The sequence below is a fragment of the Aphidius gifuensis genome, linkage group LG4 (genome assembly GCF_014905175.1).
Source record: "Aphidius gifuensis isolate YNYX2018 linkage group LG4, ASM1490517v1, whole genome shotgun sequence".
Taxonomy (NCBI): domain Eukaryota; kingdom Metazoa; phylum Arthropoda; class Insecta; order Hymenoptera; family Braconidae; genus Aphidius; species Aphidius gifuensis.
The window spans coordinates 25120869-25135393 of record NC_057791.1 but is presented as its reverse complement, the minus strand read 5'-3'; the positions used below and the strand labels follow the sequence as shown (position 1 = coordinate 25135393).

Here is a 14525-nt window from a genome sequence, read left to right as displayed (position 1 = left end):
TGAAAATATTAATTTTAATGTTAATAAAATATATATTTTTATTGATTAATTTTAAAATAATAATGGGTTTAAAAAATAATTTACAACATAATTAATTTATAATTAAAATTTGAGGTACTTTTATATATTTAAAAAATTTAAAAATCAAATTATAATATATCACTTATTATTACAAATTAATAAAAAGAAAAAATATATATATATATAAATAATTTAATTTTCTTTCATGACTTTTGATAGCCAATCAACAAATTTAGTAACTTGTGAATAAATTCCAAATTTTCCACGTTTACCACATCCTTCACCAAAACTTGTTATACCAAAAACAGTCCATGGATGATCAGGTTTTTTAGGATCAGTACATAAAAGTGGTCCACCTATTGAAAATTAAAAAAAACAATAGACAATAATTCAACTTGCTTTTTTTTTTTTTTAAATTGAAAAATTAAAAAAAAATATATAATTACCACTGTCACCAGCACATGAATCCATTCTTCCTTTTGGATATCCAGCACAAAACATATTTTCAGTTATTCGATAATCAACATAGACACCTTTGCACATTTCCATTGAAACAATTGGTATCTAAAATTGAAATTTGCATTTAATATATAAAATTATGATAATATAATTTAAAATTTACCTTTGCTTCATGAAGAACATCAGTACCAAAATCATCAGTTGCACGTGATTTACCCCATCCAATAATGGTACATAATTGATTTGTTGGTGGAAGTGGTTGTTTTGATGCTGGTAAACATGCAATACCACGTGTTGTTGATGGATTTAATGTTACTGGTAAACGTAACAATGCAACATCATTGTCAACAGTATCAGCATCATATTGTGGATGTATTACAACAGCATCAACACGAAATTCAATTTCTGTACCTTCTTTAACAGTTAAATCATGCTCACCAAGACGTACATATAAACGTTTTCTAATACAATGAGCTGCTGTTAATATCCATTTTGGTGATACAAGTGTTCCACCACAAAATGCTTCCTATTATTAATTTTTAATTATAATTAATAATCATCTCGGTATATAATTATGTTAAAAATTATTATTTTTTATTTACTTTATATCTGTTAAGTACTGCAACTTGCCAAGGCCAACTTCCTGGTATTGCTGGATGACCACCAATGATTCTTGTAAAATATGATAATCTTGATATTTTACCATTTCCAACAACACCACATTTCCATGTATCTGAATTTTTTTGTACACCATAATTTTCAATTGTATTTGGATTTAATTCAAATTCATCTAGAGGAGAATCTAAATTTAAAGGTAAATTTAAATTAAATTTTTTTATATGGTAATTTTTGTTTGTTATTTATTTAATTAAGCTTTACCATCATTTTCATCATCATGACTACCCTTGATTCTTCTGTGAATCCATTTTTGACAAAAACTTCCTTCAACATAACAATATGCACTTTCTCGTATGACATCTTGCTCACAGATACCTGGTTTTTTACACCAGCTATAAAATAATAATATGTAATTAATTAACAAAATAAAAATTATATATTTTAAATTAAAAAATTAATTACCGATGTCGTTGAGTCATACATGTTTTTGAGCATTGTGACCATTTTGTCCATCTACTGTATTTATTAAGACGACTTCGTGGTTTTTTTCTTTTTTTTTTTTTTTCACGTCTACCACCTTGTCTGGGTTTTGCATCATTTGGCACCTGGAATTTTTGTACAATAATAAATAACAATATGAATATTTTGTTTCACTATATATATATGTGTATACACTACTCACCTGGACAACATGAAAAGGCTCAGTGACATGATTATCATCAACCTTTCTTTGTCGTTGACTGCACATCCGTCTTCGCCCGTTTTTTTTGTGATTGCAACTTCGTTCTTCCTGTTGATTTGACACAATGATTAATTATTTTTACAAAATTTATACATAATTTATATAAATAAAAATAATTTAATTGTTAAATTTTTATAAATTAAATACCTTTAATATGTTGTTTCCACATTTTTTCTTGACTCGACATCGTTTTACACGATTTTGACGACACCTTCTGTCACATACTGACCATTCACTCCATTCAAAAAAATTTAATGACTCTGCAAACAAGTTTGTCTTTTAAATTTTATATCAATTCAATTATTAATTATTAAAAATATTAAATTAATAAATTTTTTAGACTCACTGTGAACTGGTTCAACATGATGATGACTAGATGTCCAATTTGATGGATTTTTATTCAAATTATCAATCGTTTTATTGTCTTTCTGAAAATAAAAAAAATATTTCACAACTATTTCAAGAAATAAATTTAATTTTATCTAAATACAAATATCAATCAATTTTTTCATTTATTTCTATTTCATAAATATATAATGTTGCACATGTGGTACAAATGATTATCACCTCTCCAGCTGAATGACCAAGGAAAATAGTGTTACACAACAAACACTCTTGTTCTAAATAACAATCATTTTTTAAATTTATTTTTTTTAAATCAAAATCATGATCATTTTTACAAGTCAATAGCCAATAGTCAACACATAAATGAATCTAGGTCGTCAAAACAAACTCGACATTTATTATTGACTATTTTTTAATTTAATATAAAATCAAATGATTTTTTTTTTTAAATAGCAATTAATTGATCTTGTTGCGTGTATCATTAACATTCTTACGATTTAATTATCTATTTTATTTTTTAATCAGTGTACGTTAAACTATACACATCAGGATACCAACTTGAACATCTCATTGTGATGCTTTTTATTGAAAATGTTTTACAACAAAAACAGGTTTTTTTTAATGTTCCTTATATAGTATATACCATAGTTTTATTTTTTTATTCATTTAAAATTTTTTATTATTTAAAAAAAAACAAAAAAACAAAAAACATCATGGTTTTTAAGTTAACATTTTTTTTATTATTTTTTTTGTGAATGCCTAGGGCTGTGGATGTCTGTATCAAAGATACCATGCAAATGAATTGTCGATGCTTGTCTCACGCATATATTCTTCAATGAAGATTTTTTTAAAAACCAATTTATACATATATATATATATTTTCTCAAGGTGTTTCAAGATACGCTTTCAACTTAATACCACCTGTTTTGTTTCAAGATGAGACAACAAAACAACTGGTACACTAAATGACTCCATTCAACATTATTTACTCAAATCATTCAAAAGTTATTTATTTAATTTAATTAACAATATTTTTGTATGATAAATATTGGCTTATTATTTTAGTTTTTATTTCAAATAAAAAACAAAGTAATCATCTATATTTGAATTGTCTCTTTACTCCAATAAATTTATTGCTATAATAAATAAATAAATTTTCTCCATATATAAATGTTTAATTTTCAAGATGAAAATATTAATTTTAAAATATATATCGCCTACACAATACGATGTGGGGTTTAATGCGTTAAATAAGTGGTGTTGTTGAGCAATACAGACATACAGTGCTATAATGATCATGATGAGAATCAAGCTCCCTTTGGGATTGGAGACAGCTACCCGACAACGCCTTCTTCATACTTACTTATATGTATAAAAAATATATATATATCCCTAAATGGTAAAGCCCTCTCTCACGTACATATATATATATAATAATGAAAAAAGAAAAGAAAATAAAAAAAATTATCATCGTTGAAACACACACTGGTATTTTCTTTTATTCTCTCTCTCTCTTGTCCAAAAATGGCTGGTTATTTTTTTACAAGCATAATCGCATATAGATGCTGACTTTGTTATACTGCATATATACCCCTTTATTTATAACAACATTTTATATTTTATATATACCTATATGTGTATTATAGCAATGTTGTCGCCGCGACGCTTGCAATTTTAAAACTTTGCCCAAACAAATAAAAATACATACATATTTAAAAAAAAAAAAAAAAAAAAAAAATTATTTATTTTTTAAAGAGTTAAATAAAAAAAACGAAATGAACCGACTGATTTATGGTCTTGTCGATGCCTCTCAAAGCCTTCCTTGGCTCTAATTTTTTTTTTTTTTTTTTTTTGTTTCATTCTTTCGATAATCAGGTGAACAAAAAATAAATAAATAAATAAAATAAGCAATAAATACACAATCGATTTTAATTTTTTTCATTCTTCATATGTATTTTATTTTATCTTTCCTTTTAAAATATATTTATTTTTTTTTTTTCCATTACTTTGCCAATAAATACACACACAAGTACTTTGTATGAATAAATATCAAAAAAGATTTATCGATGACTATTTATCATTGTACAATTTATAATTTGTTTAAAAGTAAAAAAAATAATAAAAAATCACCTGTTGTATTTTGAGCTTTTTTTTCTATTGAAATTTGAAAATAAATATTTTGAATTTATCTCTGGATGCAGAATGCAAATACCAACACGTTTTTAACATGATGCAGATATTCTCCTTATTTTCCACAAACCGACAATACATTTGGTTTAATATACACTGTCTCGGTTGTTTATGACCCCAAGTTATTTCCGGATCATGTCTGCTATACAACACGACGTTTTAAACTCCTAATAGAAACACCCGCCATGTAACCCTTTTTTATTTTATTTTTTCAAAAATCTACATATACCACACAGAATACACACACGAATACGATTTACGAATATACCATCATCATCATGATATTTATTGTGTTTTGCTCTAGACCCTCTGATGGAGATTTCGACCTCTAGGGATACGACCTCTTGACATCTGTGCATTCTCATTAAAAATCATATCTCTATTTTTTTTTTTTTTTTCTTTCAACTAAATCATCAATTTAAAATCAATTTTATTATACCGAAAAAAAAATCATCATATTCAGTAGAGAGAATTTGAAATTTAAATTTTTTTTCAAATAAGAAAATGGAAAATTTTTGAAATTATAAATAAATAAATATAAAATATTGTTGAATCGTGGACATGCATACAGGACAGTTGTACGTGACATTCTTGGTTTTTCTTGAGACAAGTTTTTTTTTTTTTTTTTCAACAATGTTCTCATGGGGGTTCATGTGCCCATGTATACTTCCTGGCTGACAACAAATACGATCATAATTTTCAAGCTTATTTATATTTATAATAAAATAATTTTAAATGATAAATTTTCAAGATATATAATTTGAGCTATTTGATGATATTTAAAATGTAATATTATATAAATAATTGTACTTACGGAATAAGAGTGTATTGTTTGGCCAAATGATACTATGATGATTCCAAGGGCCAACAAGCTCCCGGTGTTGTTCATGTTGATTCACCGGTTGTCTGGCTAAATTCAACGGAACTCGTTGGCCACTCGACGATAAACCTGGTCGACAATATAACACATCCTCATCATCCGTCTTGCTTGTTTTTTTTTTTTTTTTTTTTTTGCACAATAATTTTATCCGTTATTGTTTTTAATAATAGCACATTTTCTTTTTTTTTCTTTTGTTTTTTGAACTACATCAATTTGGTTTTTTTTTTATTTTTTTTTGTCTTGTTTTATGGTTTTTATTTTTTGCCTTATTATAATTTTGAATTTTTTTATTTTCGTTTATTACTCCCCGTGTGTACAGGGTCTATAAATACAGTCGCACGAGTCCGCGAAGAATTTCAAGAACGACAAGAAATTTTTAAAAAAAAAAAAAAACCCTTTTTGTCTGCGGTCGTTTAAATTGCCAGACAAAACTTTCTGAATATTTTTATTTTATTTATTTTGAATATAAATATAATTTAAATTATTCAATTCAATATTCATTCACAAATTTCTGGATTTCAATAAAATAAAATCACAAGTCATAAACTGATAGCTCAAATATCTTGGCTTATTTTTTTATTTGTTTACCGTTTTATTAGAAAAAAAAAAAATATCATATAATAACAAGAGTCAAACTGGTTTTTCACATTTCTAATAATTTTTTATTATTCTAAAATATCACAATAATATACTTATTATATAACTTTACTGAAAAAAAAAAAAAAAAATAAACTAATTAAATTTTCTAAAGAAGATATTAATTATGTTTAAAAAAAAATATTTCTCAACTAGATTAATAAAAAAATTAATCATTCAATTATGTACAATATTATAAATAACCATAACTTTTAAAAACTAAAACTTTTGAGCCAATCGAAACCAGACACAGTAATTTCGAAATAAATAAATAACGAAATCTTATTCATTTTTAATCTTACAAAAAGTTTAAAAATATAAAAGCACTATTAAAATTTTGAAGGTGGTGAATGATGAATCAATTAATTCAAATATAGATAAATAAATAAATTGAGGAGGAGTATATTATATACTATTGAGAGGTGACTGGGCTCGCACGTGGCCCCGGAACGACTGAGACTCTCTCAACGGTGGTTGAGGACTGAGGAGTGGTAAAAAACCAAGTCAAAAAAAAAAAATCAGTAAATGAGTAAGTGAGTGAGTGAGTAAAGAGTTAATGTATATATAAATTATTTATTACTTTTTTTTTTTTTTTATAAATATAAGGTAAAATAAAAAAAAACAAAATTAGGAAGAGTCGGAAGTTGAGGGTGTTTATTACTTGCTGGTCAATATTTTACTATTTTATATATTATTTATCATTTAAAAAAAAAAATAATACTTTTGTATCATGCTCTCGAAATGGTGTTTTATATTATCATAATGATAATAATAATAATATTAAATACATGTAACAACTTTGACTGCCCACAACTTTTATTTTTTTATTATTTTTAGAGGTACTTGGTTTTATATCTTTGAATCTCTCCGGGAAACTTACACCTACCTACTTGATATTTTAATTTTTTTTTTCCATTTTTATTTCAGTCAACCTGTGACTAAATTAAATTTGATGTTGTTATATTTTTTGATTTAGATGTTATTGGTTATTCAAGTCCTAGACACACTGGTCTAATGGTCTTGCTTGCTGATTTTTTTTTCCATAAAAAACTATTATTTTTTTAAATTTAAAAAATATTTTGATATAATTTTATTTGCATATATTATATGTGAAAATTTAAATATATATTTTTTCTTATTTTTTTAAATTTACTATTTAAAATTTTCAAAATAACATATATGAAATTTTGAAGCCACGCCTTAATAATCTTCTTTCTTAATATTATACACACAAAATTTACTCAACCTTGATGATTTTCAAAAAATATTTTTTCTTTCTTTGTTTTAAAAAATAAAGAAATAATAATTTCGTTAATATTTTTTTATTTTTTTCGATGAAACTACGACAGAGTTAAACACGAAGAAGAGAATGTCTAATAATCTTTTTCGTTTTTAATATATCTATACAGATTTTGTGTTTTTTTTTTTTTCTTTTTAAAACCCGTTCATTTGGTTGTATATATACTCATCATCATCATTATCATAAATAAACATAAATTAAAAATATTTGACGTTTCCAAATATTTTTCAGCAAATCTATATCATCATTAGAAAAATAATTCTAAAAAACTATCAAATTTTAATTTATTCTAATGCATCATTTTATCACTTTTAAAAATCCATCTATAAATATATTTTTTATTGCGAGCTTATACATGCTAAGAAATTCAAGTTGACATGTGTCCTTTTAAGACCTACAGAACAAGGATCCAGTATTGGATATAAATCAACCTCAATATTCTTTTCAAAGCAAGCCAAAAAAAAAGTTTAAAGTTTAAAAAAACTACGCATCATGAACAAATGAATAAAAAAACTAAAATTATTGTTAAAAATAATATGAAAAAACTATTTAACAATAATTACAAGTTATAAATAAAATAGAAAATAAAATAAATTCGAATAAATAAATAAATATATATGAAATTTGTATAGATGTTTGTGTGTTGAGTTACAGTTTTGTACCTGCTCGCATGTGATGGTCTCGAGGACACACTGGACCACCCGCAATTCCACCTTTTAAATTCATTTTGAATGTATAAAAATTTGCTAAATAAAAATTACGTGGGGTCTCTCTTCCTGTCTTTATGTTAAATACAAACTATAAATGTGACAAAGACTAATATTTTGTATTTTTTTATTTTTCACCTCGTTGTCCAATGCGTTCATGCTAAAAAAAAAAATGATAAATATAAAAAATAAAAATGAAGTTTGTCACTGGAGAAGTGAAACCGGCTTGGTGAAGACTCTTTTTTTCTCTTTCTTAAACTTGAATATATTTATTTTTATTGCATGCTCGTGTTGTTTGTATATGCTGATGACGTTGGGGGTCCACATTCAGTTAATCTGATGATGTGGTCTAGATGATACTACAAAGATATACACACACTCATTCAAATAACAAATACAACTTCCGGTATTGCAATAATTCATCAGTAATTTGTTAATATAATGATGATGTGAAATGACACATTTGTCACATTAATGATCATGAATAAGTAGTTTGATTAATCATGCGGAATAGCATACCTTTAGCCTTGATACAGATGCATTAATTTTATTTATATTTATATATACAATTTAAAGGAAACTATTTGTGTGTGGTGACCATGAATTAATTATTTTTCCCATTTACAAATAAAATATCAAATCAACACTGGTGTTATTTTTATTTTTGATTTATTTATATGGATTTATATTTTTACAATTCAATGGCAATTGATCTTGATTGTCTCATAATTTTTTCATACAAATCTTTAATGAGTGCATCAAGAATCATGATATTTTTTTCATCTGTTTCTTGTTTTTTTTGTTGCAACAATTGCCATAATTTTTTAAAATCTTCACCATATTTTTTATATTTTTCACCAATTGTTTTATTGTCCATGCTCATGTTTGATAGACTTTCCAAGACAATGTTTAAATTTTCAGCCATTATTGAAAAAATACACCTAGAATTTTATTGACAATATGAAAATTTAATGAAAAAAATTAAGTTAATTGAATGTTTAATTCAACTTACCAAAAATTGATGGAGTTTTTATTTTTTTTGAAGCAACAAGCACGTGTTTTGCTTTATTTATTTTGATGATAATTGACATTGTTATTGTTGTTGTTGTTGTTATTCTTTTTATCAAGTTGGTAAGTTAGATTTCTAATCTGTTTACAAGAGTCAACTGGCGCCACTAATTTTTTTAAAAAATTTCCACCTGCCAAACAATTTCTAACCTAAAAATAAACACATCATCATCATCAAATGCAATCAAATAAATTGAATTGTTGTGTTTTTTTTATATAGTTAAATATATATATTTTTAATAAACAAATAACAACAATAGCCCATTGTTAAATAAATACTTGAAAATTAATTTAGAATAAAAATGGAAAACACAGAAGTTGATAAAACTAATTGTAAAATAATTAAAGAAGGTCAAGCTGAAATACTTGTATTGGAAAAAAATGTTTTTTACAATCCTGTACAAGAATTTAATCGTGATTTGAGGTATGTTTAAAAAATGAAAAAAAAATACTATTATTGTTAATTAAACTAATTAAATTAATTAGTGTTGCAGTATTGAATTTATTTGCAAAAGAAAAACACCAAGAATTAACTGACAAAGAAAATAAAAAATCATCAACAATAGAAAAAGATGAAAAAGAAAATTTACAAGAACAACCTGAATCTCAAGTAAATAAATTGAAATAAATTAATAGAAAAATAAATCATGTTGTCTATATTAATTATATAATTTAATAAAATTTTTTAGAATGGAATAAGAATACTTGAAGCATTATCAGCAACAGGTTTACGTAGCATAAGATACGCCAAGGAAGTACCACATGTTAAACAAATAATAGCAAATGATATATCAGAAAAAGCTGTTGAAAGTATTAAAAAAAATATATTACATAATAAAGTTGAAAATTTAATAACACCAAGTCATGAAGATGCAACAATGGTTATGTATGAATCAAGAAAAAATCGTTTTGATGCTGTTGATTTGGATCCATATGGTTGTCCATCAATATTTCTTGATGGTGCTGTACAATCAGTTAGCAATGGTGGTTTACTATTGGTAACAGCAACAGACATGGCTGTTCTTGCTGGTAATTCACCAGAGACATGCTATGTTAAATATGGAGCTGTATCACTTAAATCAAAATGCTGTCATGAAATGGCATTGAGAATACTCTTACAACATATATCATCACACGCTGGACGTTATGGTCGTTATATTGTTCCACAATTATCTATAAGTGTTGATTTTTATATTAGAGTATTTGTTCGTGTTTATAGTGGACAAATTAAATGTAAAAATAATACAAGTAATTTAGGAATGATTTATCAATGTAAAGGATGTGAAAGTATGACAACTCAACCATTGGGAATAAAAAAAGGTAATGCTTATAGATTACCAACTGGACCACCAGTTGATCAAATTTGTAAATATTGTAAAAATCATAAGCATCATATTGGTGGACCAATTTGGCTTGGACAACTTCATGATAAATTATTTGTACAAAGCTTAGTTGATAGTATTGATGATATGAAATTAGGTACACAAAAAAGACTTGAGGGTGTACTTAATGTTGTTCTTGAAGAATTAGATACACCACTTTATTATGCACTTGATCGTGTTATGTCAATTGTCAGGTGTGATACACCAGCTATGGTTAAATTTAGATCTGCTTTATTAAATGCTGGCTATCAAGTGTCATATTCACATGCTAATAAAATTTCCATTAAAACTGATGCACCAAATGATATTATTTGGGATATTGTACGAGCTTGGGAAAAGGTATAAATTATATTTTAATTTTTTCAATATTTAATCTTTAATATTTATTGCTATGTATTTTTGTTTATTAAAGTTACATCCAGCTAAAAGAGATCGTCTTGAAAAAACAAGTGCTGCATTGGGTATATTAGAAACTGAATCAACAAAAGAAATATCATTTGATTTACATCCATTGGCTAATCCAGAATCACGTAAAATGCATTTATCAAGATTTCAACTAAATCCAACAGCTAATTGGGGACCTGGTGCACGATCAACAACAATGTAAATAACAAATATTAAATTTAAATTCAATATCATCATCATCATCATTATATTAAATTGATTTAATTTTTTTTTCCTTTCAGGATTGATTCCAATACAGTTTTATCAAAAACTAAAAAAAATCAAAATAAAAATTTCAATAAAAGAGAGAGAAATAATAGTAATGAAAAACAAGAAATTGAAAATATATCAACAGATGATTTTCAACCATCTAAAAAAGAAAAAATTGACAATATAATTTGAGAACATTAAATTTTCTTTTTTTTATATTTCAGATGAAATTTATATTTAAAACAAAATATCTAATAAAAAATAGAAATTTAAATTCTAAAAAAAATCTAGTACAAAGTGCAGTTGACCCAATTTTAAACCCCTGATCTATATTTTTAGTTTTTTTAAATTACTCGAGGCTATTTTTAAATGCACCACATGTTATATTTTTAATTATAAAATTGTATACTTACAGGCATCATAAATTAATTGACACGGAAATTCAATCAAAAAAAATAATCTGCAAATGGATTGTCATAAACAACAAATTGGTGAGTAAATTGAAATCTTTTTTTTTTTTTGAAATACAAAAAAATATTAAATACACCATTTATCTTCTTGATCTATATACAATTTTTAATATTTTAAAAATATCATTTATTTAACTGAAAATTGATAAGATAAATAACAACAACAAGTATTTAATATTTAATTCAATTTGCACTTTAAGCCATTATATTTATTTTTTTCATTTATTTTTCTTTGCTAATGGATTACATATATTATTTCTACATCTATTTATTATCTACATTGATAAATATATATATTTTTTTATTAATTGAATAAATATCATAAGTATCATCATTGATAATATATAAATATACATACATAAGTGAGTTGCGAGTTATTTTTATTATAAAAATTTTCATACGAATAATAACAATAATAATAATTAATAATGGTTATACAAATTATTTATCTGGCGAGGTGTTTATTATTATTATTATTATTATTTAACTATAATTTTATTTTGTTAATTTAATAGCCAGAATCATTGTAAAATCCTTCAATTGCCAAGCGTCGTTAATTGAATTAAATTAATTGAATTGTTACAAATTGAATTATTTAATTATTTATTTATTCAAGTATAAATAAATAAATAAATAAATAATTATTAAAGAGATGATGATGATGTTGATGTTGGACTAGGCTGATTTTGTTGATTGATCTTGATAATCTTCAACAGCAACACTTTCTGAGTGATTAAATACAAGTCTATCTGTTGGTTTTTCTCTCATAAGTATAAATGGTAATTCAGCACATAATTCACCACCAAGTGCACCCAAATATAGCTTAACTTTTATGTCGTAAGATACAACAATACCAAATGAATCACGTAAATCAGATGTTGTTAATAGTGTACTTGATGCCAGTTGATTATTATTACTATCATTATCATGTTTTAATTTTGAATCAAGTGCAATACCTCTTCTTGGTTTTTCATTGCCAATATTTGGTTTTAAATATATGATTTTTTGTAGGGTTGAGCCTGGATTTATTGGACAACCGTCTTGTATTTCAACAGCATCAATGACTGTTCTAAATTGTCCATTTTGAAACATAACAACATCAATACCCTGTTGTACAAGTGCTTTAATTTTTTTAACCATTTTATTACTGTTATTACGTACACATATATTAACAGCAATTGAATCATTTGATGAATATAATTGTTTATCAAGTGTAACTTCAAGTTCAAGTTCACCAGGACTTAATAAAAAATCTTTTTTAACAACAGTACATGGTTGATGTCCTTGTTTTGTTGGTGCAAATTGTATTTTTCTAATGCCAATGTTGATTGTACTACGTTTATGTGATATATCTGAATCATTATCACCAGAAAATATTTTAATATAATATGTTACACCACATGGTTCACCCTCTTCATCACCATCACCTTGTGCTAGTGTTACACTTGGTGGTGAACATTGAGGAAATTTAAATGTAAATGGTATTGCATTTTTACCCAATTTTTTCATCAAACGTTCCTGTAACTTTGTTGGATTATTTTCTTGTTTTTTAACTGATGGATATAGCTGCTCTGATGTTAGATATAAATTTTTTTGAAAATTTAAACCCATAACTTCATCTTTTTCACGTCCATAACGAAAACTACAAATAAGTTGACCCCATATTTTTCTTTCATTATTTATATAATCATCATTGTTGATCAATAAAATACCGTCAATTGGCTCGGTACCAGATAAATAATCAATAAAATCACGTTTACCCAAATAAAGTATTAATTTACCATTTGGTGAACATTTTTTAAATACTTTATAATTAACAACCATTTTTTTTGTTTATATTTTTAGCCTTGTTGTTCTGATTTTGTTGATAACTTGGTGAATACTGAAGTGAATATTTCGATAAACACGTAGTTATTATACCGACAACCCTCAACGACAATTTGCATGGCTTCCTAATCCATTCAGTTATATATACATATTAAAGATTTATATATTATATATTATATCCATTAAGATATGAATATATATATTTTGAATCTTATTATTTGTTGTTTTTTTTTTTTTTTAAATTGACGTATGTAATTTGTATTTTTTTTGTTTTCTTTCAATTTACGCAATAATATTATAATGAAAATTTAAATAATAATTTAATTTTAAATTATTGAAGGTTCTCGAGGTCAAGATGATCTTCAATCAAGCAAAAAGCAACAAAAATGAAATTCAAAAAAAAAAACATCAAGACTTTAGTGTGCAGTCATCGTTCCAGGTAATGTACTGATGCTTAAACATTTATATACATTTAAATACACACATACACAAATGATATTGCAAAAAGAAGAAATAAAACTAAATGATAAATATTTTTTAATAATAATACAACTACAACAACAATGTTTAATCGTAATTTTAAAAAACAAAAAGAATCATATAATCGTGCAAATCGAAATCCTCATAGCTCCAACAACACGACCATCATCATCATCATCATCATCATCATGACCATCACCAGCAGTGTATGAATCTTTTGCAAACTCACCTATCCAACTTTTTTTATTTTTTATAATTTTTTATCTACAGTGTGTACATTGCTTGTGTGCACACGAAGCAAAACCAAGCAAGCAAAAGCCAAAGTATTTCTTTCTCTTGAATTTTTTTTTCTTCTCCTCTTTCTCTTTATACTCTTCTGAATCTCCTCTTTCTTTATACTCACTCATGCAAGTATATATAGTGAGGGAAGCACGTTTTTTTTTTTTTTATTTATTTTACAACATGACCCCATCTCGCGCGCGCAAAACCGCCCGGATTGCACAAACACATACATGTACTGCACATACAAAAGTTGAATTTAAAAAAAATATATTTTTATTCACCTCAGTGTCACTCTCTTTTAATGCATCCGTTTTGACATAGTGGAAAAACTTTGAATAAATTATTAACACTATAATGAAAAAAAAAAAAAAAAAATTAATTGAAAATTTTGATTAAAATTATAAATTAAATTCAATTTTTAATATAAAAAAAAAAACAAAACTTTATAAATATTACAAGTATTT

The 14525-nt window shown here is 25.2% G+C and overlaps 3 protein-coding genes and 1 long non-coding RNA gene across 4 annotated transcripts; 1 reads left to right on the top strand and 3 right to left on the bottom strand.

Moving 5' to 3' along the window:
* Nucleotides 1–104: 104 nt before the first annotated feature.
* LOC122855980 (plasminogen) lies at nucleotides 105–5379 on the bottom strand. The gene is made up of 10 exons (XM_044157706.1): nucleotides 5190–5379; nucleotides 2187–2268; nucleotides 1988–2100; nucleotides 1781–1888; nucleotides 1561–1703; nucleotides 1360–1490; nucleotides 1083–1282; nucleotides 644–1006; nucleotides 468–585; nucleotides 105–377 (listed from the first exon to the last, which is right to left on the bottom strand). Exons 1-10 carry the CDS (start codon nucleotides 5262–5264, stop codon nucleotides 214–216), a joined length of 1497 nt encoding a protein of 498 aa, XP_044013641.1. The 5' UTR covers nucleotides 5265–5379; the 3' UTR covers nucleotides 105–213.
* A 3307-nt stretch (nucleotides 5380–8686) lies between these two features.
* Nucleotides 8687–14420, bottom strand: LOC122855979. The gene is made up of 3 exons (XR_006374105.1): nucleotides 14009–14420; nucleotides 8911–9116; nucleotides 8687–8839 (listed from the first exon to the last, which is right to left on the bottom strand). It is a non-coding gene; the product is annotated as an uncharacterized LOC122855979 (long non-coding RNA).
* LOC122855976 (probable tRNA (guanine(26)-N(2))-dimethyltransferase) lies at nucleotides 9134–11288 on the top strand. The gene is made up of 5 exons (XM_044157704.1): nucleotides 9134–9390; nucleotides 9453–9576; nucleotides 9656–10687; nucleotides 10761–10951; nucleotides 11035–11288. The coding sequence occupies exons 1-5, from the start codon at nucleotides 9269–9271 to the stop codon at nucleotides 11192–11194; spliced, it is 1629 nt and encodes a 542-aa protein (XP_044013639.1). The 5' UTR covers nucleotides 9134–9268; the 3' UTR covers nucleotides 11195–11288.
* LOC122855978 (phosrestin-2) lies at nucleotides 11928–13513 on the bottom strand. Its single transcript, XM_044157705.1, has one exon. The coding sequence runs from the start codon at nucleotides 13294–13296 to the stop codon at nucleotides 12148–12150; it is 1149 nt and encodes a 382-aa protein (XP_044013640.1). The 5' UTR covers nucleotides 13297–13513; the 3' UTR covers nucleotides 11928–12147.
* Nucleotides 14421–14525: the final 105 nt, after the last annotated feature.